The sequence below is a fragment of the Mauremys mutica genome, chromosome 1, assembly GCF_020497125.1.
Source record: "Mauremys mutica isolate MM-2020 ecotype Southern chromosome 1, ASM2049712v1, whole genome shotgun sequence".
Lineage (NCBI taxonomy): Eukaryota > Metazoa > Chordata > Testudines > Geoemydidae > Mauremys > Mauremys mutica.
In genome coordinates this window covers 180154242-180179653 of record NC_059072.1, presented here as the reverse complement: position 1 = coordinate 180179653, position 25412 = coordinate 180154242, and the positions used below count along the sequence as shown (strand labels likewise).

The 25412-nt window shown below is 43.4% G+C and overlaps 1 protein-coding gene across 8 annotated transcripts in view; it reads left to right on the top strand.

Annotated features, from left to right (window-relative positions):
• Nucleotides 1-25412, top strand: part of CADM2 (cell adhesion molecule 2) — a 996746-nt gene that overhangs the window by 857025 nt on the left and 114309 nt on the right. For all 8 annotated transcript variants that reach the window (XM_045002083.1, XM_045002081.1, XM_045002080.1 and 5 more), the window contains one exon: nt 6915-7005. In XM_045002083.1, the coding sequence (XP_044858018.1) occupies nt 6915-7005 (91 nt within the window). The remainder of the gene's footprint in view (nt 1-6914; nt 7006-25412) is intronic.

Sequence of the window (25412 nt, the reverse complement as noted above, 5' to 3'; positions counted from 1 at the left end):
CACGCCACCTCTCCTCCCGTTCGCTGTGTGAGCGCTGGCACAGAGAGACGGTCTCCCTCCACTGGCTCTGCTGGTCCGCCTCTGCTAGGTAGCAGCCCATACGTTCCTCGAACATCTTGTCCCTTGTCTTTTTCTTTCGCCGCCTAATCTTTGCCAGCCTCTGCGAGGGGGATGCTGTGGCAGGTCTGGAGACAGTGGAAGCTGTGAGATGGGAAACAGGGAGTGAATTCCTTGCAAAGATACATTTTTGCGAACAATTAACTGAGTCTAGGCTGTCTCTGTGAATTCTGGGTTGAGACCCCTGTGCCTGCTGGGGCACAAATCATTTTCGCGGTGGATTCTGGGTAAATGTCGCCAGTCATTACTTCCTCCGGGAAAGCAACGGCAGACAATCATTTCAAGCCCGTTTTCCCAGAATTGCCCTGGCATATGCCATAGCGTGGCAACCATGGACACTGTTTTGCCTTTTGTGTATGTCACCGTATGTGTACTAGATGCCGCTGACAGAGGCGGGCCAGCAGCGCTACACAGCAGCATGCTTTTGCTTTTGCATGACAGCAGAGATGGTTACCAGCCATATTGTACCATCTACCATACCATAAATTGGTAATAAGATGGTAATAAGATGGGCTTATTAATAAGATGGTAATAAGATGGTAATAAGAAGGGTTACCTGTCCTTTTGCACTGCACCATTTGGTGCTGTCATAAGTGCCCCTGGCCGAGCAGCCAGGGGCGCAAAAGCAAAAATTGGGAATGACTCCCTGAGTCAATCCCTCCTTTTTGGTATCTAAAAATAGAATCAGTCCTGCCTAGATTATGGGCAAGTGTACTAGAGAACCACTGTATCATTGAACCAGAGAGCACAGCTGCTCTGTGTCCGATCCTGCATAAATTTGGAGCTGTATGCTATTCACAGGGGGTGCTCCTGCAACAACACCACCTGTTCATTCCTGCCTTCCCACAGCCTTCCTGGGCTACCATACCATTGTCCCCCCACTTGTGTGATGAAGTAATAAAGAATGCAGGAATAAGACACAGTGACTTGTTTGTGAGAAATGAGTGGAAGGAAGCCTCCAGCTGCAATGATAGTCCAGGCAGGACATTAAGGAGTGTGGATGAAGGAGCCCATCATCCCTTTGCTAGTCCAGGGGCAATTGAATCTTTTATTTACAATGAAGGGTGGGGGCTGATGGAGCTCAGCCCCCTGTTGCAATGATGAGGACGGTTACCAGCCATATTGCACCATCTGCCATGAAAAATTAGGGACAGGCGCCCTTGATTGACCTTACTGATGCTAGTCGGCATGGTTACCAGCCCTTTTGCACTGCCCCATGTGCCAATAGGCTGACGATGACGACGGGTATCAATCGTATTGTACTGTCAGCCACCCATGGCAGGGGGGGGAGCAAGGATATTGGTGTTGAGTGCTGCAGCATCGCATCTATCTGCAGCATTCAGTAAAGATACGGTGACATGTAAACGAGTCAACAGAGGATTGATTTCCCTTTAACTTCTCGGGTTCGGGGGGGGGGGCGTAAATTGCAGAGCTGTGCCCTGAACCAACGCGGACACGGTGTTTTACCATAGAAGCATTTGGAGCTCATCCAAGAATGCAAATGATTTTCGGAGACAGCAGGAACTGTGGGATACCTTGCGTCCTCATTCCCCCCTCCCTCCATGAGCGTCCATTTGATTCTTTGGCTTTCCGTTACGCTCGTCACGCAGCTGCGTGCTGAGTCTGTGCTATGCCGTCTGTCCGTGGATTTATTAAAAATACTTTGGACCAGGTGCACCATAACAGTAATTCCACTACTTAGATGCATGAGTCTCCTAGCGAGATCACCGTGAGGACGGGCACTGAAGGAGATAGAGAGCGCATGCTGCGTGAAATCTATCATGAACCACGGACCGATGCAGCCGTGCTCGGGGAGGCAATGCTCCCTGAATACCGCATGAAAGCCTCGCGTGGAAAAGGGTGCTATCACGGAGCACCCAATAAGGCAGCTCTCCCCAGGAACCTCCTGCTGATGCTTATCGATTAACGGAAGGAGAGCTTTGTGGAGATCTCCCAGGAGGATTTCTGTTCTATCACCATATATAGAGAGACCTCCTTCTCACACACTTCAGATTCCTGTTATATTAAGAATAAAAGTTAACATGGTTAAAGCACTTACCGACTGCTCCTTCCCCTGATTCAGGATCTGGGTTCATGGCCGGGGAGGATTGGTAGGGGATCTCCGTGACGGTGATGAAGAGATCCTGGCTGTCGGGGAAACCAGCGTTGTAAGCGCTCTCGCCTGCCTCGTCCTCCACAAACACTTCCTCATCTTCCCCGTCCGTGAACATCGTCGAGGAACTGTCCGTCGACACTGTCCCATCATCAGAGTCCATGGTCATTGGTGGGGCACTGGTGGCAGGCTCCGTAGCGTCCGTTTGCCGCTTTGATTTTTTGGTAGCCTTGTCTGGGGTCCTTGGTTTTCACGCGGCGATGCGTTGCATGACGGCTGTATCCTCTGTCTGGATCATGGCTTTGGAGACCTTCTCGTAGGTCTTTGCATTCCGTTTGTTGGAGCGCAGCTCCGAAAGCACAGACTCCTCGCCCCACACACCGATCAGATCCAAGAGTTCCCGGTCAGTCTAAGCCGGGTCCCTCTTTCTATTCAGAGATTACATGTCCAACCACGAAATGAGATTCTAACTGTCCAGAAAGGAAAAGGAATTCAAATTTTCCCGGGTCGTTTCCTGTGTGGCTGCTCAGAGCATCGAAGCTCGGACTGCTGTCCAGAGCGTCAACAGAGTGGTGCACTGTGGGATAGCTCCCGGAGCTACTAAGTTCGATTTGCATCCACACCTAGCCTAATTCGAGCTAGCCATGTCGAATTTAGCGTTACGCCACCTGTCGGGGTGGAGTACCAAATTCGAACTAAAGAGCCCTCTAGTTCGAATTAAATGGCTTCCTGGTGTGGACGGTTGAGCGGTTAGTTCGAATTAACGCTGCTAAATTCGAATTAAAGTCCTAGTGTAGACCAGGCCTGAGCTTCTTAACCCTTTACAGGTAAAAGAGACATTAACCCTTAACTATCTGTTTATGACAACTGATGAAATAGGATTTTTTTAATGAAAGTTTTCCCTTTTTTGTGCTCAACTGGAAAGGGGAAGGTGAAAAATAAGATCAAATTTATCATCTGAAACTGCTGTAAAGCTGCTGTTTACTGCAAAGTACAGGTATACTTGAAATACTAATTTTTCGAATGACTTTTTTACCCCATAAAAGGGTCCCTACAGGGTTAACATGTATCGCCGGTGTGGCATGGGGGAGCTCATACCTCCACTGCCTCCATTATAAGTATTCTGCTGAGAGAAGACTTTAGTCTCTCATGCTATTAATGTAGGATATTCTGTCGCCACTAAATTTACTGGACCAGTTTCTCAGCTGATGTGAATTGGCATAGCAAAGGAGGATCAACTGTGGATTTGACTCTGTTAAAATATTTTAGACTCCTGTTTTTATATGGCTATAGAAAGGAAGAGGGTTTTTTTTTTATGTACTCACCTACCTTATAAGTGGTGAAGGGAAAATAAATGTGTATTTTTTTTTAAATACTTGAGACTGAGTCAAGTTCCAGTAGTTGTGATTAACTTATGTGAGTATTCCAGATCAAAGTCCACCTTTACACTTATCAAGTGCTTACAATGAGCAGCTCCAACAGGAGGTGATATTGTATAGCTAGTAGCATTTTATTTCCTGGAAAAAACATTAATTAGGTTTTTTTTTAAATATAACATTCTTGGGCTACTCTTAATAAGGTTGTTCCTATATATAGTTTCTCAGTTTAAATATTGATGAAAATGTAAAATAAGTGAACAGCTGGTCCTAAAACATCTCCTTTTATAATAGCTTATTTTAATTCTGAAGCAAAATTCAGGACAGCATAGAAATGAAGGGAAGGAGTAACACTCAGAATAAAACACACAGAATAGATGAGCATCTCTAGAGGTTTACCTGAGGGACTGTCTGTAATAAATTAAAATCATGAACTCTTCTCTAAGCTTCATTAAACATCAGTACTTCCTAATTAACTGGTATGTTTGTTGTCTTAAAGGAACACAGGACATTATACAAGTCCAATATACATTATATAAATTGGCTTGAAGATAAAAACATAACACTGTATTTTCTACAGTATCTTGCATTACTTGACAGGAAGAAGAATTTAAGGCTTTGGCCATTCTTTACTATTGCAGCTTCATTTGATGAATCACCACTGGTTTATTGTATTGCCATGGCAGACCTAGTCGACGCTGCATTCAGTAAGCCTTCCACAAATATCAAGAGGAAAAACATTTTAGAGATATTAAGAAACAAGATGAATCCTGATTTTGAATCTTGTCTGTTAGAAGGTGAAGAGCTGAATTTAAAAAGATGTGTGCCTTCTGAAGTGTTGAGAAATCCCTTTTTTGTGTGTGTGCTGAATTTCCTATCTCCTTGCTAGTTTCTCTTGCTTACTAATAGGCATCCTGTATTTAGATTGACGGTACTGAATAGGCCTATATTTCAATGGCAAAGAAAGTTGGATTGAAAATCAGCCTTTGTTTTGAAATAGATGAAAAGGGAGGGTGCAGCCAACACAAGGATGTCTCATCTGTCATGCTAGTACAATGGCAAAGAAATTCAAATGAAGTACTTCACAATATCTCTCAGCTTCTTTCACAGATTTTTACCCCACACCAAAAGGAATGATTAGGCTGACTGTTTCCACATTAATCTGTGAGATTTAGGATTGTGACTGAGATCAGTTAGTACTGCAGTTCTACATGGACAGTAACTGTTTTACAAAATGAAGCTTTCTGCCTTTCTGCTTTGCGCTTTTTTTTGGAAATTAAGCATCAGGCTGGCATTTACAGGAGGAACATAATCATTCCAACCTGTTTTATGAGGATATCTTTACAGTGCTCGGTCTCCAAAATCCTCAGCTACTTTTCAACATGAAGGATGCTTTGGGTTTATGATGATGATTATATGTCATGAATTTCCTTGCAGGCTTATGAACAGGTACTGACTGTCCCCAAGTAAACAGGTTAAAGGGGTTTTGGCTATTAAGACTTATGTTTTCCCGATTCTTTTAAGTGCCCGTAAAATGCTATTGCTTCACCAGGTCCCAGTGCCAGTTTCCACACACAGTGGTATGAATTCAGCTAGTGACACTGCATACACCGCTGAATGTAGCTGGAGGATTCAGCCAGCCTCTTGGGGTTAAGTCCTGTTTTTTTTATCTTCTCAATATTTAATTTAATTTACATGTACTTATTCTATATCCAGTAGAATATAAAATAACATTGAAAATATTACAGGGCACTACTGGAAGGGAAAAGTGGCTTAACTTACCTCTAGCACAAGTCTGTGTTAGTCAGATATGTTCAGATGTGGGAGCAGGATTAGGAGCAGCGTGCATCAAATTAACTAGGAACTGGGAACTGCAGCAGGATGTTGGAAACAGCACTTCATTGATCTGTATAAGAACAGAACAATGTAAATTTAATTTTCTGAAAACCCCTTTACCCCCTTTATTTGGATCATTTACAAACACTCATTTAAAAGATTTTTTTTTAAATTGCTTTTAATAATTTAAAAGGATTTCAGCAAGTGCTGCCAGCCTTGATGTTCCTGTTTTGTTGTCTAACTCTAGGGTTCATACCTGCTTCAGTGCCATCCTTATACCTGGAATGACCTCTCCATCCCACTGCACTTGTTTCCTCCCTTCCTCACTTAAATTCAATTCTGTGTTTCACAATTTGTTGTCATCAGAATGACTGTGATGTAGCTCTTTTGACATTGTCACCGCACTGCCAGCTCAAATAGGAATTGCAAATTGGCTGGGACAGCGCAAACTCTGGTTTGAAACTAAAAAGATTTCATGATTAGCAAATATGCCCTGCATCAAATGCATCAAAAAGTCACCTGAAAAACAAGTGAAAGATAACAGGAGTTATATTTGCCTATTAAGTTTGAAAATTTTCCTCAGTGTGACATTTATTGCCTAGAGAAAAATATATCCTTGAAAGAAATTTCCTGTATGTTTGTGTGTATTACCTTTAAATTACATGATAAACTTTTAATTACATGAAAATATGTTTATAAGTCAGCTATTAAAAGGTTTTAAAATAAAAGGCCTACTTTCAAAGGTCTGAAAACACATTTTTATGTTGCATACCTCATTGCAAAAATAGCAGGAGAGGTTATTACAGTATGCAGGAATAGTATTTTAAAGTTTTTAGGACAGATTACAGTCTTTTATATAGTAATTGTAGCAGATGTTTCAATCAAAATGATTTGTTAACTGTACTAAAAATGAGATTCTGTTTAAGGGCCTGCATTATTGCATTTCAGAAATAATATTCTGCATAATGTCTGTAACAAGGTGTTTTATCTAAGAGCCCATTGTAGGTTTCTTATTATGGGTTCCAGGCTACTGCAACAATAAAAGTGTTATTCAAATGTACATTAATGCATTCATTCCTCTAATAGCAGCATTCATATCCATCTATAAATAGACAAAGGAACAATTATATTGAGTACTTGTTATTCATCCTCAATACTTTCTTTTTGTATTTCACTTTTAATTTCCAGACCTTGGAGCACTAATACAGTGGAATTGGGTTCAATACAGCAAAATTGATTTAGTCTGGGAATATCTCTGGTTTCTAGGTTTATTAGAATTTACTTTTCCAGTTGCAGAGGTCATTTTAGTGCCATTTTCAGAATAGTGAAAACAGCTCAAGGCTTCAAATAAATGCAACTTCAACTGAAAACTAGACTTGGCATGATGTTTTATGAACATAACAGAACATACACTTACATAATAAAGCATTTTAATGTCCTTCAACACATTGATTTTCTTTTCTTTTTTCTAGATACACCTTCAGTTAAAATCATATCTTCCAGTTCATGGCCAGAAGAAGGACAATCTATAGTTTTGACTTGTGAATCCAAAGGAAAACCACTGTAAGTATTTACCAAGCAATATGTTTCTTGTTATTTTCCTTATTGTGCTTTGATTGCAGACTGACTGCACAAATTCGCTGTTTTGTCTTTTCCTGAGTGTAAAGTGATCTCTGGTACAGAAAACTCCTTGAAGCCTGTCTTCATTAAGTGCCTGTGAAAGATTGGTCTTTTGCTTTGTCATCTATGTTAGTTTCGGGGAAGGATTCCAGCAGTGAGATTTTTTCAGTGAAAGGTGTGCAGGATTAATCGGACACTGTTTAGATCATCAAACTGATAATAGTTGAGATAAAACATCACATGAAACATTTTCAAATCAACATGCCTGTGAGAAAATGTACTGAACTTTCTGGCTACTTTGGTTGTCATTTACATGAAAATTGGAAATTTAATGATATATGCAAATTGGCTATCCAGTTCTATCCTAATTTAAAAAATAAAGTGTGCATTAAGAAAATGAATTGTAGACATCTCAGTTGTACTTGAAAATTGGTAACTATATCCCTTTCAACATTCTTTTTAACAGCCAACTCTGTCAGTATTGAAATTTCACAGAATCTGCTATTTTAAAAAAAAATCCTAAAATGGTTTCTTTGCAATTACAATAAATCTCTAAGGCTTAACCCCTGATTTAGAAAAGTAAATTCCCAGTTGAAATGTGTTTTGAGTTTAGGCATGAATGAGTAGAACTGAAATGAGATGCCTGAATATACATGTAAGTATTCAAAATATATCTTTCGTGTAACATGAAAATAATATGCTTTGGAATATTCACTGTAGGTATTTCTGGAATCACACTTTGATAATACTTTAATTCTCAAGGCGAATTCTTCTTTGGTATAACTCAATTAACTTTGTGGGTTTATTTAAAATAGGAACTTGGCCTTTGGTGTCTGGGGTCACTTAAGAGAGATTTTTTTAAAATATTTTTTTGGGGGTATATCTCCTTTGTACAAGATATATGTTCAGGTGATCTTTCAGTGATCTTACCTGTCCTTGAATTATAGAAGAAAAAGAAAATATTTTGCCCTTCAGTCTTTAGCAGCTTTGGTGTGCAGCAGATAACTATATATCAGAAATCTTTATTGAGAAAAGGAGTCACTTGTTTCACATGCCAGAAGGATAAGGCTCTTTTATTGAAGGAAGCAAATAATCTCCTCACTTTATCAGGAGATTTTCTTCCAGAATATGACTTTGCAATTTCAGTGCCATTATGGATGGCATTTTATGATGGCCATAAAGAATGACATATTTTATCTTGATGCATAAACTATTATACATTTCAAATTCTTTGTATGTTATCAAGGACCTTTAGCAGACTTCAGGTAAATCCAATTTTAGAAAAAAATATTGTTATAAATAACTTGTTTTTATTTAAATATGCAGGGCTACATGTTCAAAATCTTTGAAACCAGATGGAGTGTTTGCATGAGTGGACTTTGTACTTATGGTGCATTTTCAAGGAAGGCATGAGTGGGACCCCAGTGGATTCAAATGTAAATTTTTGTATGTGGTGGTAGGGTAGCCATGGAAAAGTCCACATCATGGAATTATCAAAGGAGAGAGCCTGTATGCAAGTGGGCTTTGGGTTACAAATGATTTGTGCTATTAATTGCATCTCTAATTGTCCAGGCCACAGAAACTGCCAATGCCAGCTTCTGCTATATTGCCTCATTAGATCAGCCATTTTATATGCAGCAGCCAGTGATAAACAGGTAGCCACCTGGGAAAAACCACCGGTAACTACTTGGCATGATAATAGCAGCATCATTGTGGCTACCTTTATATGTCCATCTGTGTCACAGGGTTTGTAGGTAATGAATTAGTAAAGGTAAGGGGAGGAAGAGAATGAAGTCAATGAGCCCTGTGTATAGCACAGAGCCGAACCATGCCCCCAATGGGATTTACAGGCCATATCTTAGCTTCCTCAATATGCCACAACTTTGTGTGGTGTTAAAATACTCCATTCTACTTCCTCTGTGGTATCTATTGTACAGTCAGTCATGCAGATCTATTGAGACTAGAGCCAGGAGTAGTGCTAGAGACTAGAGCCAGAGACTAGAGCCCTGGGTAGCACAGGGATGCTAGCGTGCGGTTGGAGATCATTGTGGGGGAAGGGGTCAAGGAGCAGTGTAGATGTGACATGCATAACCTTGAGAATTGATGCAAACTAGCACCATCCCAAAGACGCAGGGAGAATAAGGGCAAAAATGGGGTCATGGCCCTGTCAGTTTGCCCTATCTCATTGACAAGCAATTCTGAGTCAAACGGAGAGGGGTCACGCTGCACCTTTCCAAAGTTGGTAGAGCTGCCACTTGAGTGTATTCTTCCCCAGAGGAATTCTGCCAAAGTCAGCCAGAATTCCTCCAGGGGCTGATTCCACTGCATTGTGACCTATCTTCACATCCTGCAATGTGAGCCATGGCTTAAACCCACAATAGGAACCTTTAGTTTTAAACAAGTAAATAAAGCAAAGCTTTGGGTTTAGACGTGTTTTGTACCAGTAGGTTCTGGGCCTGGTGAGTGGAGCATTTTGGTACTGAGAAAGAAGCATTTGTCTTTGTTCATTTTATTGCCAATGTGCGACAAGGTCCGGGGGTCCAATTTAAAAGAAAAGATTGGAAAATGCTGTTCTAAATGCTATACATATGGATAATATGTAGTTTTCAAATTTCTCTCTCCACTGGTAAAAAGGTTGTATCAAAGTAAAGAAAAAGTGTCCAATCCATGTACCTCAGAGGCTGTTCTACAAATAGATCATGTTGTACATCTAGTTATCTAGGAAAATGCACCTCATTTTCTGCTAAAATGGACAACTTTGAAAAGACAAATGACACTATGCTTCTCTATGTAATGTGTAGTTCAAAATATAGGGGGAGCAAGATGCCTCAATTTTAATTTGCATTTCATTTGAACTAAGGCATGGGAATGACAGAATCTCATTATATGCTGTATACGGAAGCAAAATAGATGTTTCCACTAACATCTTAAGCACTTTGGTATTACTCCAGTGGGCAAAATTCTGCCCTCCTGGAGGATAAATTCATGGAGGATAGGTCAGGAAGAGTGTCCCTATCCTCTGTTTGCCAGAAGCTGGGAATGAGCGACAGGGGATGGATCATTGTGATTACCTGTTCTGTTCATTCCTTCAGGCGCACCTGGCACTGACCACTGTTGGAAGACAGGATACTGGGCTAGATGGACCTTTGGTCTGACCCAGTAGGGCTATTCTTGTGTTCTCATAAAAATGACCATATCAGAAATATCTCTTTATTTTAAAGAATAGAACAGTATAACTACCAAGATATAGCAGATTTTCTTCTCCAAGCATATACATATTTTCAACATTTTTATGGGGTTGTATATAATTTGTGGCTGTTTGTATTTCCCAGAATAGGAACTTTTAATGTTTCTAACAGTATTAAATATATTTTTCTTCAGTCTTCTTTGCCTCTAGACCAGGGGTTGGCAACCTATGGCACGCATGCCAAAGACGGCAGACGAGCCGATTTTTAATGGTACGCAGTGGGCTGAGCGGGGCCAGCGGCCGGGACCCCGGCAGGCAGCAGCATGCCATTAAAAATCCTGCCTGGCCTGGCCCACTCTTCTCCGCCCCTCCCGCTGTCATTTGCACATGCTTTCTTGACCTCCGTCACTTCTGGCAGGAGATTGTGTTTCCGGGTTAGTGTGTCCATACCACTACCTGGTGTCCGTGGAGTCTGAGCGGCCCCGCCGGCAGGGGCAGGAAGAGGGACCTGGCCCCACAAGAGTTGCAGCATCCATGAGGCCTGTAAGTGGGGAAGGGTCCTGGTCCCAGCTGTGCCGTCCACCCGCCCACCCTGAGCACGGCTGGCCCCACTCCCTGGACTCAGGCAGGCTGCCCTGGGGTTGGAGCCCCGGTGCCAGGATGAGCTCGGCTCTGTACTGGGGCAGGCCGCGTCCCACAGCCCAAACCTGAGCTCGGGGGCTGCGGCTCGCTGCCTGCTGGACCCTGGCTTTCCCCACCCCAGGTCACTGGACCCCGCTCCCCTCCGGCATTGAGGGCAGAACCCAGGAGTCCAGAGCCCTAGTCTCCGTCTGCCCCCCACCCCCTCGAACAACTAGAGCCCAGCTGGAAACCTAGGAATCCAGAGTCCTCGCTCCCAGCACTCCTCCCCTGAGCATCAGAAACCAGCCCCTTCCTGGAGCCCAGGAGTCCCAACTCCCACCCCACTCCCCGCCCTACCCCCCCACACACACCCAAAGCCCCTGCCCTGACCCCTGCACCCCCCTCACATACACCCAGCCCTCTGCCCTGACCACCCCCCTCACACACACTCAGCCCCCTGCCCAAACCCCTGCACACCCTATGACCCCAGCCCTGACTCCAGCACCCCCACACATATCCAGGCCCCCCACACTCTGACTCCTGCACCCTCCTCACACTCAGCCAGCCCCCTGCCCTGACTCCTGCACCCTCCTCACACTCACCCAGCCCCCACACACCCCATGCCCTGATTCTTGCACCCCCCACATCCCCACCCCCACCCTGAGCACCAAATGGGAGCTCCTGCACCCCCCCACACATTCCCACCTGCACCCCTCACACCAAATGGGAGCTGCCCAGGTAAGCACTCCACACCCAAACCTTCTGCCCCAACCCTGAGCCCCCTCCTTCATTCTAGCTCCTGGCCAGACCCTACACCCCAGCCCACAGCCTGCTCCTTCACTCCCAGCCCTGTGCTCAGTGCACTCCCACCTTCAGCTCAATGCAGAGAGAGAGGAAGAGAATGGGCTAAAACCAGAGAGAAGGTAGGTACCCACTCTATGTGGGCAGGGCCGGGACCTCAGACCGGCAGTGAGCTGAGCGGCAGCGGGTGGAGCTGCTCAGCCCACTGTGAGTCTGGGGTCCTGGCCTCCGGCCCCGCTCAGCCTGCTGCTGGCTCTGAGTTCTGGCTGCCAGCCCCTTGCCAGCCGGGGTCCCAGCCGCCGGTCCCACTCAGCCTGCTGCCAGCCTAGGTGAACGGAACCCCAGGCCAGCAGCGGACTGAGTGGGCCGGCGGCGTAAGATCAGCATTTTAATTTAATTTTAAATGAAGCTTCTTAAACATTTTGAAAACCTTGTTTACTTTACATAGGACAATAGTTTAGATATATAATATAGACAGAGAGAGACCTTCTAAATAACGTTAAAATGTATTACTGGCACGCGAAACCTTAAATTAGAGTGAATAAATGAAGACTCGGCACACCGCTTCTGAAAGGTTGCCGACCCCTGCTCTAGACCCAGACTGGTGTGCAGGAAAATGGAGAGAGGTGCTATAATTAAAAATGTGCAATATCAAGTTTGTCCCACAAAATGCAGCTCTTTCAACTCTAAAGGAGGCATGCTGCATGATAATCAGATGATATTACAAACCCATTCACCTATGACAATCAATCCCTGGAAAATAATAATGTGCTCTTCATACAACAAGTAGAAGAGTTCTTTGTATTCATTCTGATGGGGGTGGGAAAATGTACCTGATATGTACAGCCAGAGCCAGCTTTAGGGCAATTCCCCCAATTCCTGGGAATCGGGCCCCACGCCTAAGAGGGCCCCGCAGCATCTGGAAGAGGGGCCCCGCGCCCTCTGCCAAAGTGCCACCGGAAACAGCGGCAACTGATTGAGCTGCCGCTGAATTGCCACCGCTATCTCCGGCGGCAGATCAATCGCTGCTGCTGTCTTCGGCAGCATTTTGGCAGCAGCTCTTTCAAATCGGGCCCCGCACATCCTAAAGCCGGCCCTGTGTACAGCCCTGTGCTGCTTTGTCCTCATTCTCTGACATTGCTGTGTGTGGTTTTCTCTCCCCACCATCATCAGTAGATACAAAAGTTATGGTCAGCAGTAGCTTTTGTTTGACAGGAGTCAGAGTAGAATTAGAGTTTGTTTGTTATACAGTTCTTTTTTCAGTAGTAGCATCTCGTTTGACTGATGGTGATGTGGCAGATAGGGTTTCTTTTTTAAGCAAACTCTGGGGTGATATCTTGTCTCAGGTTGCAGTTAGGTTACAGTGTCTGTCTTGTCATTGTGGATCCTACTGTTGATTTGCTTTGAGTGTGAGGACTTCATGGCTATTTTTGAAAAATATTGCTGTATTTTGCAGTTCTGGACTAAAGCATTTTGCTAGGTTTTTTTGCCTGTTGAACAGCTGTGTAACTTGGACCAAGACCAAGTTAGTGCACTTGATACAACTATTATAGAACATGCTCCCCTGTTTCTAGAGAGACCATACCCGCCAGTTTTCCCATATATTAAACAAATATTCATAGGTTGATCTTTTTTAAGGTTGGGGAAAAAAAGTAAAAGAACTTAAAAACCAGAATATGATGAGTTCTATTGTCTGTATTGTCATAAGATTGAAGAAGCAATGTTTTGCTTGTTACCCCAAGTTATACCTTCTAGTCACCATTTTGTCTTTCAGAACAATAGGTTCTGATGGCTAAAGACTGACATAAAGCTGAATTCAAAATTGCACCCGACTGTATATCAAGCGTTTGAGAATAAAGTGCATTATAATGCAAAAAGATAAATATTTAGTATTCTTAGCCAGCACTTTCACCAAGGAGTGCATGAAATGTGTTTTCTAATTAGGTGAGGGCAAAGTGTCAGCATAGATTTGAAATAAATCTCAAAATTTAATACATTAATAATTATTTAGTAATGGTTATCATTTAGGACTATATCTTGCCCACTGGTATGCAAAGGACAAAGAGGGTGTTGAAAGTCTTAACACCATGGAAGCAGCAGGGAAGACTCTTTCCGCACAGCTTAAGAGAGCACTAATATAGTAATGATATTGCTCCCATTGACTTCCGGGGAGTCATAATTACACCCAGGTCCCCAAAAGGCTGTTTCAGGGCATATTTAACCACCCTCTGCCAGCCAGCATGTGGGTGGTGCTGATCAGCAAGATTACCTGGCAGCAGGCGAACACTGTGTTTAGGCCAAGAGGAACAGTAAAGTGTGCTCTCTGACCTGTTGTGAGGACTCCTGCAATGGCTGACAGATGTCTGTAGCAAAGGACACACTAGGCACTGTCTCTGCACTAGCCAGGATAGAGTTTAGCTCTTAACCTTTATGGAAATGCAAATTGAAAGGAAATTGGAGAATGTTTTTTTTTCTGACAAGAGTAGATAAATCTCTATACTCCTTATCAAGCTGATGTGGATGGAAGTTTAAAAATCTATGTGAGCAATAATGATTTTGATATAGAATTCAAGAGTGAAAAGCCATAGAGTCTTTGTTTCAGAAGAAGACTTATATACACCCCCTTATGTAACACTATAGCATCATTTATCAAGCCATCTGAAATGGTGGGGAGAGAGCAGAATCAGTGGGGCACACTATTGTTGTAAATGCCCAGTAATACAGAATACAGCTGTGACAGATATGGCAATTTCCTGCAACATCCTTGAAAGACCTTATTGTATTAACTTTATGTACTATTGTGGACTGGGATTGAATGTAACCTGTCTAGGTGGGGAGATGAGACAGACGTGAGACCTGGGGGTTCAAAAGTATACATCGGAAATGTGACATATACATTTTGGACTCTGGGGGCAATAAGTGTTTAGTGGAGTTCCTAGGGGGAGGTTAATGCACATTCCCAAAGTGGGTTATGCAAAAATCCAGTCTTTTGAAGCTATGTCCTGAGCAATGGGTCATTGTCTGCTGATTACCTGTTACAGAGGCCAAAATCAAAGGTCTGAGTTGTATGAAGAAATGGCTCTTCTGCCCAGTCTCTCTTCTGGTTCTAAAATTAATACCAATTTGTAACCATGGGGAAAACCACGTTGTGGGTTTTGAAGAACTAAAATGTACCAGAACCCTAGGTTCAGGGCTAGCTTTAGGGCCTGATTCGAATACCCAGCGGCGGTCTGGGTCTTAGGCGGCACTTTGGCGGCGGGGGGGTCCTTCACTTGCTCCGGGTCTTCGGCAGCACTGAAGGACACCCCCCTCCCCCCGCCGCCGAAATGCCGCTGAAGACCCGGAGCGAGTGAAGGACCCCCCGCCGTCGAAGTGCCGCCGAAGACCCGGACCGCTGCCAGGTATGTAAAAAAAATAAAAAAGGCACCACGGGCACGGGGCCCTCTTAGGCGCGGGGCCCGATTCCGGGGAATCAGCCTAAAGCCAGCCCTGCTAGGTTGGAGTTGGGGGTGAACTCTGGTAAGCTTTTTAGCATTTGTTTAGGTTCTTTTATTGGTTTAATGTTTTTCTTTTTTTCCTGTAATGCCTTTATCTTAAAAATAAATGTGCTCACTTAGGAGGAATTATGTGGTAGCTTATAACTGCAGGCTATACACTGATCATACCTCTTGGAGAGAAAGCAAAGAGCAGGCGGTGGCATTGTAGGCAGTCTGGCTTGCTGTGGATTTCTCAGTGTAAGGCAGAAAGTTGGACAGCAGTGGTGCAAGTAGGACCTTACAGTCAAGTATGCTGTACCATTAAGATATTTATTGCCAGTATGCCATGCTATAAAGACATAGGAGCAGAACGTGGGGCTGCCGGGTGGCCCCATGCTGGTAGCTCCTCTAGCACAGCTGTACTGTTCCCAGCCCCACCCGCAGGCCTTCCACACAGCTGTCTCTTCTGTCTGGGGTCTGTACAGCCCTGCCAGAAGATAGGGCTGGGGGAGGTACAGCCTCATCGGACGAGCTGCTGGCATGGGGACTCCTGGTAGCCCCACATTCTGCTCCTTTCACCACTGTGGTTCCGGAAAGCTCTGCAGTTCAGAAGTCTATATCTGGCACAGTGAGAAGATAGAGGTTCTCCCCTTCTGCGCCTCCTGGTAATGTGGGATAGGGAGGGGATGGACACAGACGTTGAGAGGTCATGTGCCCCCCACCTTTAGCTGGTGCTCCCCCTTTGTGTCCCTCTCATGAGTCGCCTATGCACAGCGCACTGGTAAGAAATAAATTCTACTTCAACCACTGCTGGGCAGCCTTGATATCCCCAGTCATGAGGAAGAGAGATGTGAATCTCTACCCTGGAGAGGTGATGGCTGAGGAAACTTTAAGTGGATGCACTTGGGGGACCACAGAGGCGGGAAATACAGGTGCAGTTTCCCTGAAACTGATAGCAGCCATGTCAGCAACAGGGTAATAAAAGTTTGTCTGATCTTAATAAACAGGGGAGACCACATAAACCAAATGAACTTGCTTTGCATCAGGGGGGAATAGACATGTATAAGCTATGTTTTATGGTATTAGCAGAATGTGATAGATTAATAGAAAGATTAAGACAGGCCTTTCTATTTTAATACTTATTTCTGGAAGGCATGCTGAAATGAGACATACACTCTGATTCCTTTGGAATAGCTGATGCAAAGAAACTCTAAGTTTTATTGCAATAATAATGTGAGTGGATATACTATATCCCCTAGTGGGCCCAGTGTGGTTGGGTGTGTGACCTGGGAAGGACACCACAGGGTTGCAAGCTCAGGAAGGAAAAGTAAATGAACATAGCTAAGAGTCACCTGGGGCTCATTAGCCTGAAAACAACCCAGCCTGGAGTGGATATAAGATTCAGCAAGGGACTTGCTGGAAGTGACTGGATTCCTTTGCACCAGCAGATATGATTGTAGCCAAGCAGTCAAGCTAGGAGAAGTTAGTTGCTTTTGAAGACTGGACTCTGCTGAAAACAACTGAGAGGGTTGTTTGTTTTGCTTAGCCTCTAAGGATAAGTTTGGAACTTCCATTTCCTTTTTCTGAGGACATAAGTAATTAAAGATGTGCATGTTTTCCCATGTGAGGAGAAGGGGCATCATAAACAGCTGTTTAGTTTAAAGTTTTGAGACAGGACTTTGGGTTTTCTGTATCGCTCCTTTCTTCACAAAGGGATAAAGAGTTCTGTTTTCAGTGTCTTGAGGAAGAGACAGATTTAGTTTGTTCTGATGCTTTGCCAGCCTGATCCCTCTCTTTTGTAGAGATGAAGGCATTGAAGACTGAGTTTAATTTGAAGGGCTCCTGAAGATTTAACCCTAAGCCTGAAGAAAGGTTTAGCTGGACTTCTTAAAGGGTCAGAAATTCAGGTGAGGAAGGAAATAATTTTGTAAGTTAAACAGTAAGGAAATTATAGTAATGCTTGTTTCACAAACTGCCTTTTGTCTTGGGCCCCAGAGTGGAATTCACGGGCATAGGATAGGCAGGAACAACCTTTTCCCCTCAGCATTGTTATTGCTTAAGAAACAACTTTTTTCAAACTGAAGAAACTCAGAGCCTCAGATTAGGTGTTCTGGGGTAGCAGTTGAATTTTTCCCATTTTAGTTGTTTCCTCTTCCTTTGTAAAGTGATACATGTCTGGGAGAGATTTGCCTGCTATTCCAGGAAGGATTGAAGACTGTTTGTGCACAAAAGCTAGAATCAAACTTTCAAAAAGGATCCCTGCCTCATTCAGTGTATGAGTAGTTGTCAAAGTTTCCTCCCCACTCTGAACTTTAGAGTACAAATGTGGGGACCTGCATGGACCCTTCTAAGCTTAATTTCCAGCTTAGACCTGATAGCGCTGCCACCAACCAAAAATATAGTGTTTTGGTACACTTTCCATTCCCCCCAAACCTTCCCTGGGGAACCCAAGACGCAAACTCCTTGGATCTTACCACAAGGAGAAATTAACCATCCCCACTCCTTTTCCCCCAGACTTTCCCCTCCCTGGGTTGCCTTGAGAGGCTACACAGATCCAAAACTTCTTGGATCTTAAAACAAAGAGGAATTAACCATCCCCCCTCCTTTTCCCCCCCCCCCCACCAACTCCTGGTGAGTCCAGACCCAACTCCTTGGATCTTAAAACAAAGAAAAATCAATCAGGTTCTTAAAAAGAAAGCTTTTAATTAAAGAAAAAGAAAAGGTAAAAATTATCTCTGTAAAATCAGGATGGAAAATGTATTACAGGGCACTTAAATTTATATAGCCAGAGAAATCCCCCCTAGCCTCAGGTTCAACGTTACAGCAAACAGAGATAAAAATCCTTCCAGCAAAAGAAACATTTACAGGTTGAGAAAACAAACAGAAGACTAACACGCCTTCCTGACTAGGTACTTACAAATTTGAAACATGAGACTGATTCAGAAAGATTTGGAGAGCCTGGATGGACGTCTGGTCCCTCTCATGTCCTGAGAGCGAACACTCCCCAAACAAAGAACACAAACAAAGACTTCCCTCCAACAAGATTTGAAAGTATCTTGTCCCTTCATTGGTCCTCTGGTCAGGTGTCAGGCAGGTTTACTGAGCTTCTTAACCCTTTACAGGTAAAAGAGACATTAACCCTTAACTATCTGTTTATGACAGTGGTTATGCAGTATTTCTCTTTATCCTGCACAATCAATGTATGGCTCAGGCCCAGGGGTGAGCTGCAGCCGGTTGTTAACTGGCTTCCCTGGGAGGGAAGCTTTGATGGGCTTCTCCCGGCCACCGGGGGGCGCTGCGCTGCGGGAGCCATGTGGGCTGCCTGCTGGCCCTGTTGCTGCTGCTGCTCCTTGGACCTCTGGCCCTGGGGCTCCCGCTGCTGCCTGGCGGGTCCCCGGCTGCGTCCTGCTGCTCGGGCTGCTCCCAGCCGCTCTCCCCATGTGAGTGTCTGCCCCCCTGCCCACAGCTGCCTCCTGCCACAGCCCCTGCCCACAGCCAGCCCCTGTTGCAGCCAGCCCATGTCACACTCCTTGCCTCCAGCTAGCCCTGCCCCACGCCCCTGTCTGCAGCCAGCCCCACGTCCACTGGTGCCCGGCAGTTCCCAGGGCCATAACCCTGCACACCTGCTTCAATGGGGGGGTGGGGGCAGGGAGCAGCTGGGACCCACACGTGCACACCCTAGGGTGACCAGACAGCAAGTGTGAAAAATCGGGACAGGGGGTGGGGGGTAATAGGAGCCTATATAAGAAAAAGACCCCAAAATTGAGACTGTCCCTATAAAATTGGGACATCGGGACACCCTGGCACACCCCAAGGGAGTGGCGGGGACCCACACATGTGAAACAGAGCTCATTTCTAGTTCAGGCCCATCTTTTTAGAAAAGAACTTTAGGTAGGGTTAACATACATCTGTATTTTCCCAGAGAGCCTGTATTGTCAGGCTTTTAGGTTCTTAAATCACTGTCTGGGCAGAATTTTTAAAATTTAAAAATTCCTCCCGGGAAAATACGGACGTATGGTAACCCTATTGGTACAAAAAATACATACTGTGGCACATCCCTTAAATCAGAACTTTTTATAGGGAACCGGTTGTTACGATTTTAGCAGCTCATCACTGCCCAGGCCTTATTTACTGGGCACCATCCAAACCCTGCACTGACTGTATCCCCCAGTGGCCCAATATGGTTGTGTGTAGGACTTGGGAAGGACACCTCAGGGCTGCAAGTTCAGGAAGGAAAAGTACATGAACATAGCTAAGAGTCACCTGGAGCTCATTAGCCTGCAAACAACCCATCTTGGAGTGGATATAAAATTCAGGAAGGAATTGCATATGCTAGAAGTGACAAGACTGTAGAAAGGATTCCTTTACATCAGCAAATATGACTGATTTCCTCCTGAGTGTGTCAGTGGTGCTCTCATCTCCTCCTGGACGGGTCAGTGGTCCATCCATCATACATTAATGAATTTATCTTCCCAACATCTCAGAGATTAGGTGGTACCAGTAGCTGAAAGCCCATACTATCATAAGGGTGTAATTCATAAAATCATATGTGTAGAAAGGCCAAAAATGCCCGAGAACTTAAAAATTGGGTAGTAACAGGCCGTGAATCCCAGTGATGATTAAACTTTATGATATTCTGAACAAAAAAAGCTCTCAGCCATGCTTATAGCTGTTTCCATCATTTCACACTGACTCAACAGACATGCTAGTGTAACCCATGCCAGCTTGGTATGGCACTCTCTTCCCCTCTAGTAGCACCTAATAGACCAGCTAGATGTTGATGAACTTGCCACAGCCTTGGCTAAAAGACATGTCTTTTAGCTCAGGAGTTAACAAACTGTGGTTTGCGTACTGTGAGGGTATGCGAGACATCTCGGGGAGGAAGGAGGTTCAGTTCGTTCTCCACAGGTTCAGTTGCCTAGCAACTGTCCAGTCTAACTGAGCTCAGAATTTAGTCCAGGTTTTTGTGTTTTTATTTTTGGTTGTATACGTTGCACTATAACTATATCTGTATGTAACAGTGTACACAAAGTATCAGTGATGAGAAATGTAGGGGGATGCAGGCAGCTGCTAGATCAGGAAGGGGGTAAGAAAAGTTTGGGAACCTCTATTTTAGTTCATGTAGTAGAGGCTCATGCATTGAGCTTCAGAGGTCACAGGTTTGACCCCAGCTGCCAATGACAGGAATCTGTTGGCATTACACTAGGCTTCAGTGTGACACACACAGTGACAATCCTGGAATCTTATTATATAAGTAATCATACATTTAGAGTTGTTTCTCTGTGTTTGTAATGGATGTAGAAGGAGCCACAATGCAGATTGGGCTCTTTGGCCATTACTGCAATATAAATGCATGATATGGAAAATTGGATGGATTTTTATCTATATCCTGTTTGAAATATTGCTCCAATAAAAACAAATGTGGTACCAAGATTTTTTCCTCCCCAGCCTTACAAGTAGCTGTCTCATAAGAAAATCTAAATAATAATCCTAAATTTGCCAATATTTCCAAGTTTGCCTGGAAAAAAAGCCACCTGAAGTTGCAAGAAAAATCTTAATTGAAAGAAAACAGTGGTGGGTCTTGGATTTTTTTTTAACCTTTTGTCTACCTTCAATTAAGAGCTGAGGTGGATGCATTTAAACTTTGAAATCAGCAGTGGATTGAAACAAAACAAAATCTATGCCCAGAAGACACATTTGGACATCTGTTATGACATAAAATGTGGAGAGGTCTAAGCAGGTATATAATAATCAAATAACTTGTTTTGCAAACATGAGATTTTTTGCTCACTTCCCCATATGTTGTCCCACAATAAGTTCTCTTTATACATGTCAACCTTATGGACAGATTAATAAGATTAATGAAATCCAATAGAGACAAGTGCAAAATACTTCATGCAGGAAAAATCTAATGTACAGCTACAAAATGGGGAATAACTGGCTAGGTGGTAGTACTGCTGAAAAGTCTATGGAGGTTAGAGTGGATCACATATAGACTATGAGTGAAAAGGGCTCATATCATTCTCGGGTGTATTAACAGGAATGTCATATGTAAAATACAGGCGGTAATTGTCCCTCTCTACTCAGCACTAGTGCGGCCTTAGCTGAAGTACTGAGTTTAATCCTCGACACCACACTTTAGGAAAAGTGGACAAATTGGGTCCAGAGGAAAACAACACAAATTATAAAAAGTTTAGAAAACCTGACCTGTGAGGAAAGGTTAAAAAAAAAAAACCACAGTCCTGAGAAAAGGAGACTAAGGGAGGACCTGATAACATTCTTCAGATATGTTAATCACTGTTACAAAGGCGATGATGATCAATTGTTCTCCAAGTCCCCTTAAGGTAGGACAAGAAGATAATGGGTTTAATCTGCAGCAAGAGAGGTTGAGGTTAGATATTAGGAAAAAACTGTCCAATGGCAAGCTTAGTTAAGCGCTTGAATAGGCTTCCAAGGGAAGTTGTGGAATCCCCATCACTTCAGGTTTTCAAGAAGAGGTTGGACAGACACCTGTCAGGGATGATCTAAGTTTCCTTTGTCCTGCCTCAGCACAGGAGGCTGGACTTGATCACTTCTCAAGGTCCCCTCCAGCCCTACATTTCTGATTCTCTAACCACACAACTTCACAGTTCGATCACATATTTAGCCTTTTCAACCAGCACCATGTCCACGTAAATAAAAAAGAAAACCCTTCCATAACTGCCCATTGCACTATAATTTCCCCCCTGGGAGAGGTTGGAAGAGAGAATGAACTACAGGAAGGCACCTGATACTACAAGTATGACGGCAGTATTAGAGTCTATGTAAAACAGACATGTTCTAAGTGCTTTTTTAAACTATTATTTTCAAGGAGCTGCATTTTAATGATCTGTACTACCTTTATTTATAGTGTGTGCTCCATCATTTTCAACTAAATGTTCTTATGGAACTTATGGAAGTCTCACCTGAACATGCAGAACCAAGATTATGACTCTTATGAGGAAATAGGCTTGGTGAACGTTTCCTGATAGACAATTGATCTTTGTAATAAAACACCAATTATGTTGAAGGATCATGTAAGTGTTCAGTTTGTAACCTTACACACCAATATTACAGTGACTTTAAGATTCCAATATGGGAATATATTAGTATATATATAGATCAATATATTAAAACAAAGGTAACATATCTACTGAGGTATAAACCTGTACTTTAACATATTACATTTCAAATTGTGGTTATTTGTGAGTCTGCATCTTCATTTTACAATTGGTAATTTTTTATTTGTGTAATTATTAACAGCGTAGGGAAATTGATGCAATAAAAGTATAGCATGCAAGATGAAACAGATGGGAGCATTAGTGCCCATTTAAATATTACACTTTACAATAAAATCTATTGCAGTTCTTGAGAACTTCCCCTCTCATGTTCTGCGGTGTTTACTCATACAATGGTGCAGAAATTACAGTGTGAAAAACAACTAAATGCAGCATTTTTAGTGCTCATTAAATCCCTTTTTAATGTGTATGCCTTTTAAAATAATTCTCCTCTTTGCTTCTGGCTCATATGCCTGGCAAAAAAGAAGCTGACAGAGATTGTCTGCAGCTTTAAACAGACTTAAAAAAAAACATCAATAGAAAAGAATAATATAGAAAAATGTAAAATATTGAGACACATTCTAACTTTAGGCTGCTTTCAAGTTAGAGTACGTGAAACAGAAAGTATAGTCAGTATTTAGGGGGGCAGGCAATCTTTTAGGTGTTGTAATTTTTATTAAGAATATTTCAAATCCATTATTATTACAGTTACAATTACTGTCTTAAATCAGCAGTTAATAGCATAACCTAAATAACATAATCTAAGCAAACTTATCTGTTCATAGAAATCTGTTGGTGTAGATCATACCATTCTGCAGAAACACCTGCAGCCTTGACATTGCAGAGTTTTAGTCTCCTTATGCAGTACAGGGGGATAAAGTGTGTCCTCTGTACAGTGAACTTAGTCTGACCCACCTAACTTGCATATTTGAGGGCATCTATGGAGCACTGTGAATTTGGACAGACCATTAAAGATTGTATTCCCCATCTCTCCTCCAGCCTTCATGGCAGCACAGTTTCCCCGGAAACTGCAAATGCTACAGGGTAGCAGTGATTGATGCAGTCTTTCTATATGGATGAAAACATGCATCAAAAGGAAAATACAAAGATAGAAGGACAGAGCAAAAAGATTAGGATTCTTTAACATGATTAGTATGTTTATAGCACTTCTGTACTCCTCTTCAATGCAAGAAAAGTACCATTCATTCAAATTCATGTGCCTTCATTTTTTAAAATATATCTTCAAATGTTACAGAAACACTGTTTCAGAGTGCAAGACACTCTGCATTAGAGAATTCTTTACAATATTATTGGCAATATTCTTATCCCTTTCCCTGTGAAACCAGGAGCCTTTGACCTAGTCTATGGTGGCAGTGGCATGTAGTACATGTGTACCTACTTTGTGGCAGTGAAAGGTAGGCTGTGTGCACACTCACTGTGGTGGGTCGCTATGCGTGACAGTGAAAGACTCCAACAAAAGGCCTCCCTGCTGCCAGACCCTTTCCCTGCTGCCTCCCTCCTGCTGGAGCCTTTCTCTGCTGCTGGAGTCCTTCACTGCACTGAGGAATGGTTCCATCAGTAGGGATGCAGCAGGACATTACATGGCTAAAAATAGCAGCATAGACATGTGAGGTACTGTTTGGGCATTTATAGAGGCCTGGAGGGTATATGCCCTAGGGTTCTGGCATGTAGGGCACTGTACTATTCTTGCCTAAGCAGTGCCTCACTGTCTATAATGCTATTTATATTCATGCTAGCTGGGCATGCAGTGTCTGTACTCTATATGCTGCTGTAAGTATAGACCTACCCTTAGTTACCAAAGCCAATATTGCTCCTTCTTACAGGACGATCCAAGGAAGGGGATTTAAGAGGCAATGACGGCCCACCCACAGACCCAACATTATCTGTAGCGGCTCACTGCCTTTCTTCAGCTCTCCTGTCCCTGCAGATACTGCCAGAGACACCCTGGACACAGCGATTTAACCAGATCACTTAAAAATGCCATTACACTTCATCAGAACATAAGAACAGCCATACTGGGTCAGACCAATGGTCCATCTAGCCTAGTCTTCCAACAGTGGCCATTTGCAGATGCTTCAGAGGGAATGAACAGAAAAGGGCAATTTATTAAGTGAGTCATCCAGTCCCAGCTCCTGTCAGACAGAGGTTTAGGAACACCCAGAGCATAGGGTTGTGTTCCTGACTGTCTTGACTAGTAGCAATTGAGGGACCTAATGTCCATGAACTTGTCTAATTCTTTTTTGAACCCTGTTATACTTTTCACCTTCATGACATCTTTGGAAATAAGTTCCAGAGGTTGACCGTGCATTGTGTGAAGAAGTACTTCCTTACTTTGTTTTAAATCTTTGGCCTATTCATTTCATCACACAACCCCTGGTTTTTGTGTTGTGTGAAAGCGGTAAACAACATTTCCTTATTCACTGTCTCCATACTATTCATGCTTTTATGGACCTTAATCTTTGCATCGGTCTTAACGGCTGAGGATGTGAGGGAGAGTCCCAACCCTGAGCCATTCTTTTTAGGTAACAAATCTGAGGAACTATCCCAGATTGAGGTGTCATTAGAGGAGGTTTTAGGAAAAAATGATGAATTAAATAGTAATAAGTCACCAGGACTAGATGGTATTCACCCAAGAGTTCTGAAGGAACTCAAATGTGAAATTGTAGAACTACTAACTGTGGTTTGTAACATATCATTTAAATCAGCTTCAGTACCAAATGATTAGAAGATAGCTAATGTGACACAAATTTTTAAAAAGGTCTCCAGAGGTGATCCTGGCAATTACAGGCTGGTAAGCCTGACTTCAGTACTGGGCAAACATTGCAGAATTTTAGCCTCCTTATGCAGTATAGGGGGATAAAGTGCGCCCTCCCCCAGGGGAGGCTCTTTGGCAGCAATTCGGCGGCGGGTCCCTCAGTCCCTCTTGGAGGGAAGGCCCTGCCGCCAAAGAATGGATGAAGTGGCGGCGGTAGAGCCTGTGATTTTGGGGGGTCAACTCATGATTTTTGACTGCTTGGGCTGGTAATGTTGCTTCCAAGATGGTCTTTGGTTCCAGTCCAGTTCCAATCCAGAGAGGGACTCACAGGTTAAGAGAGGCCGGAGGTGCTGGATATCAGCAGTGGCCACTAGGGATCAGCATGTGTCCTGAGAATGCTGGGAGTTCAGGCT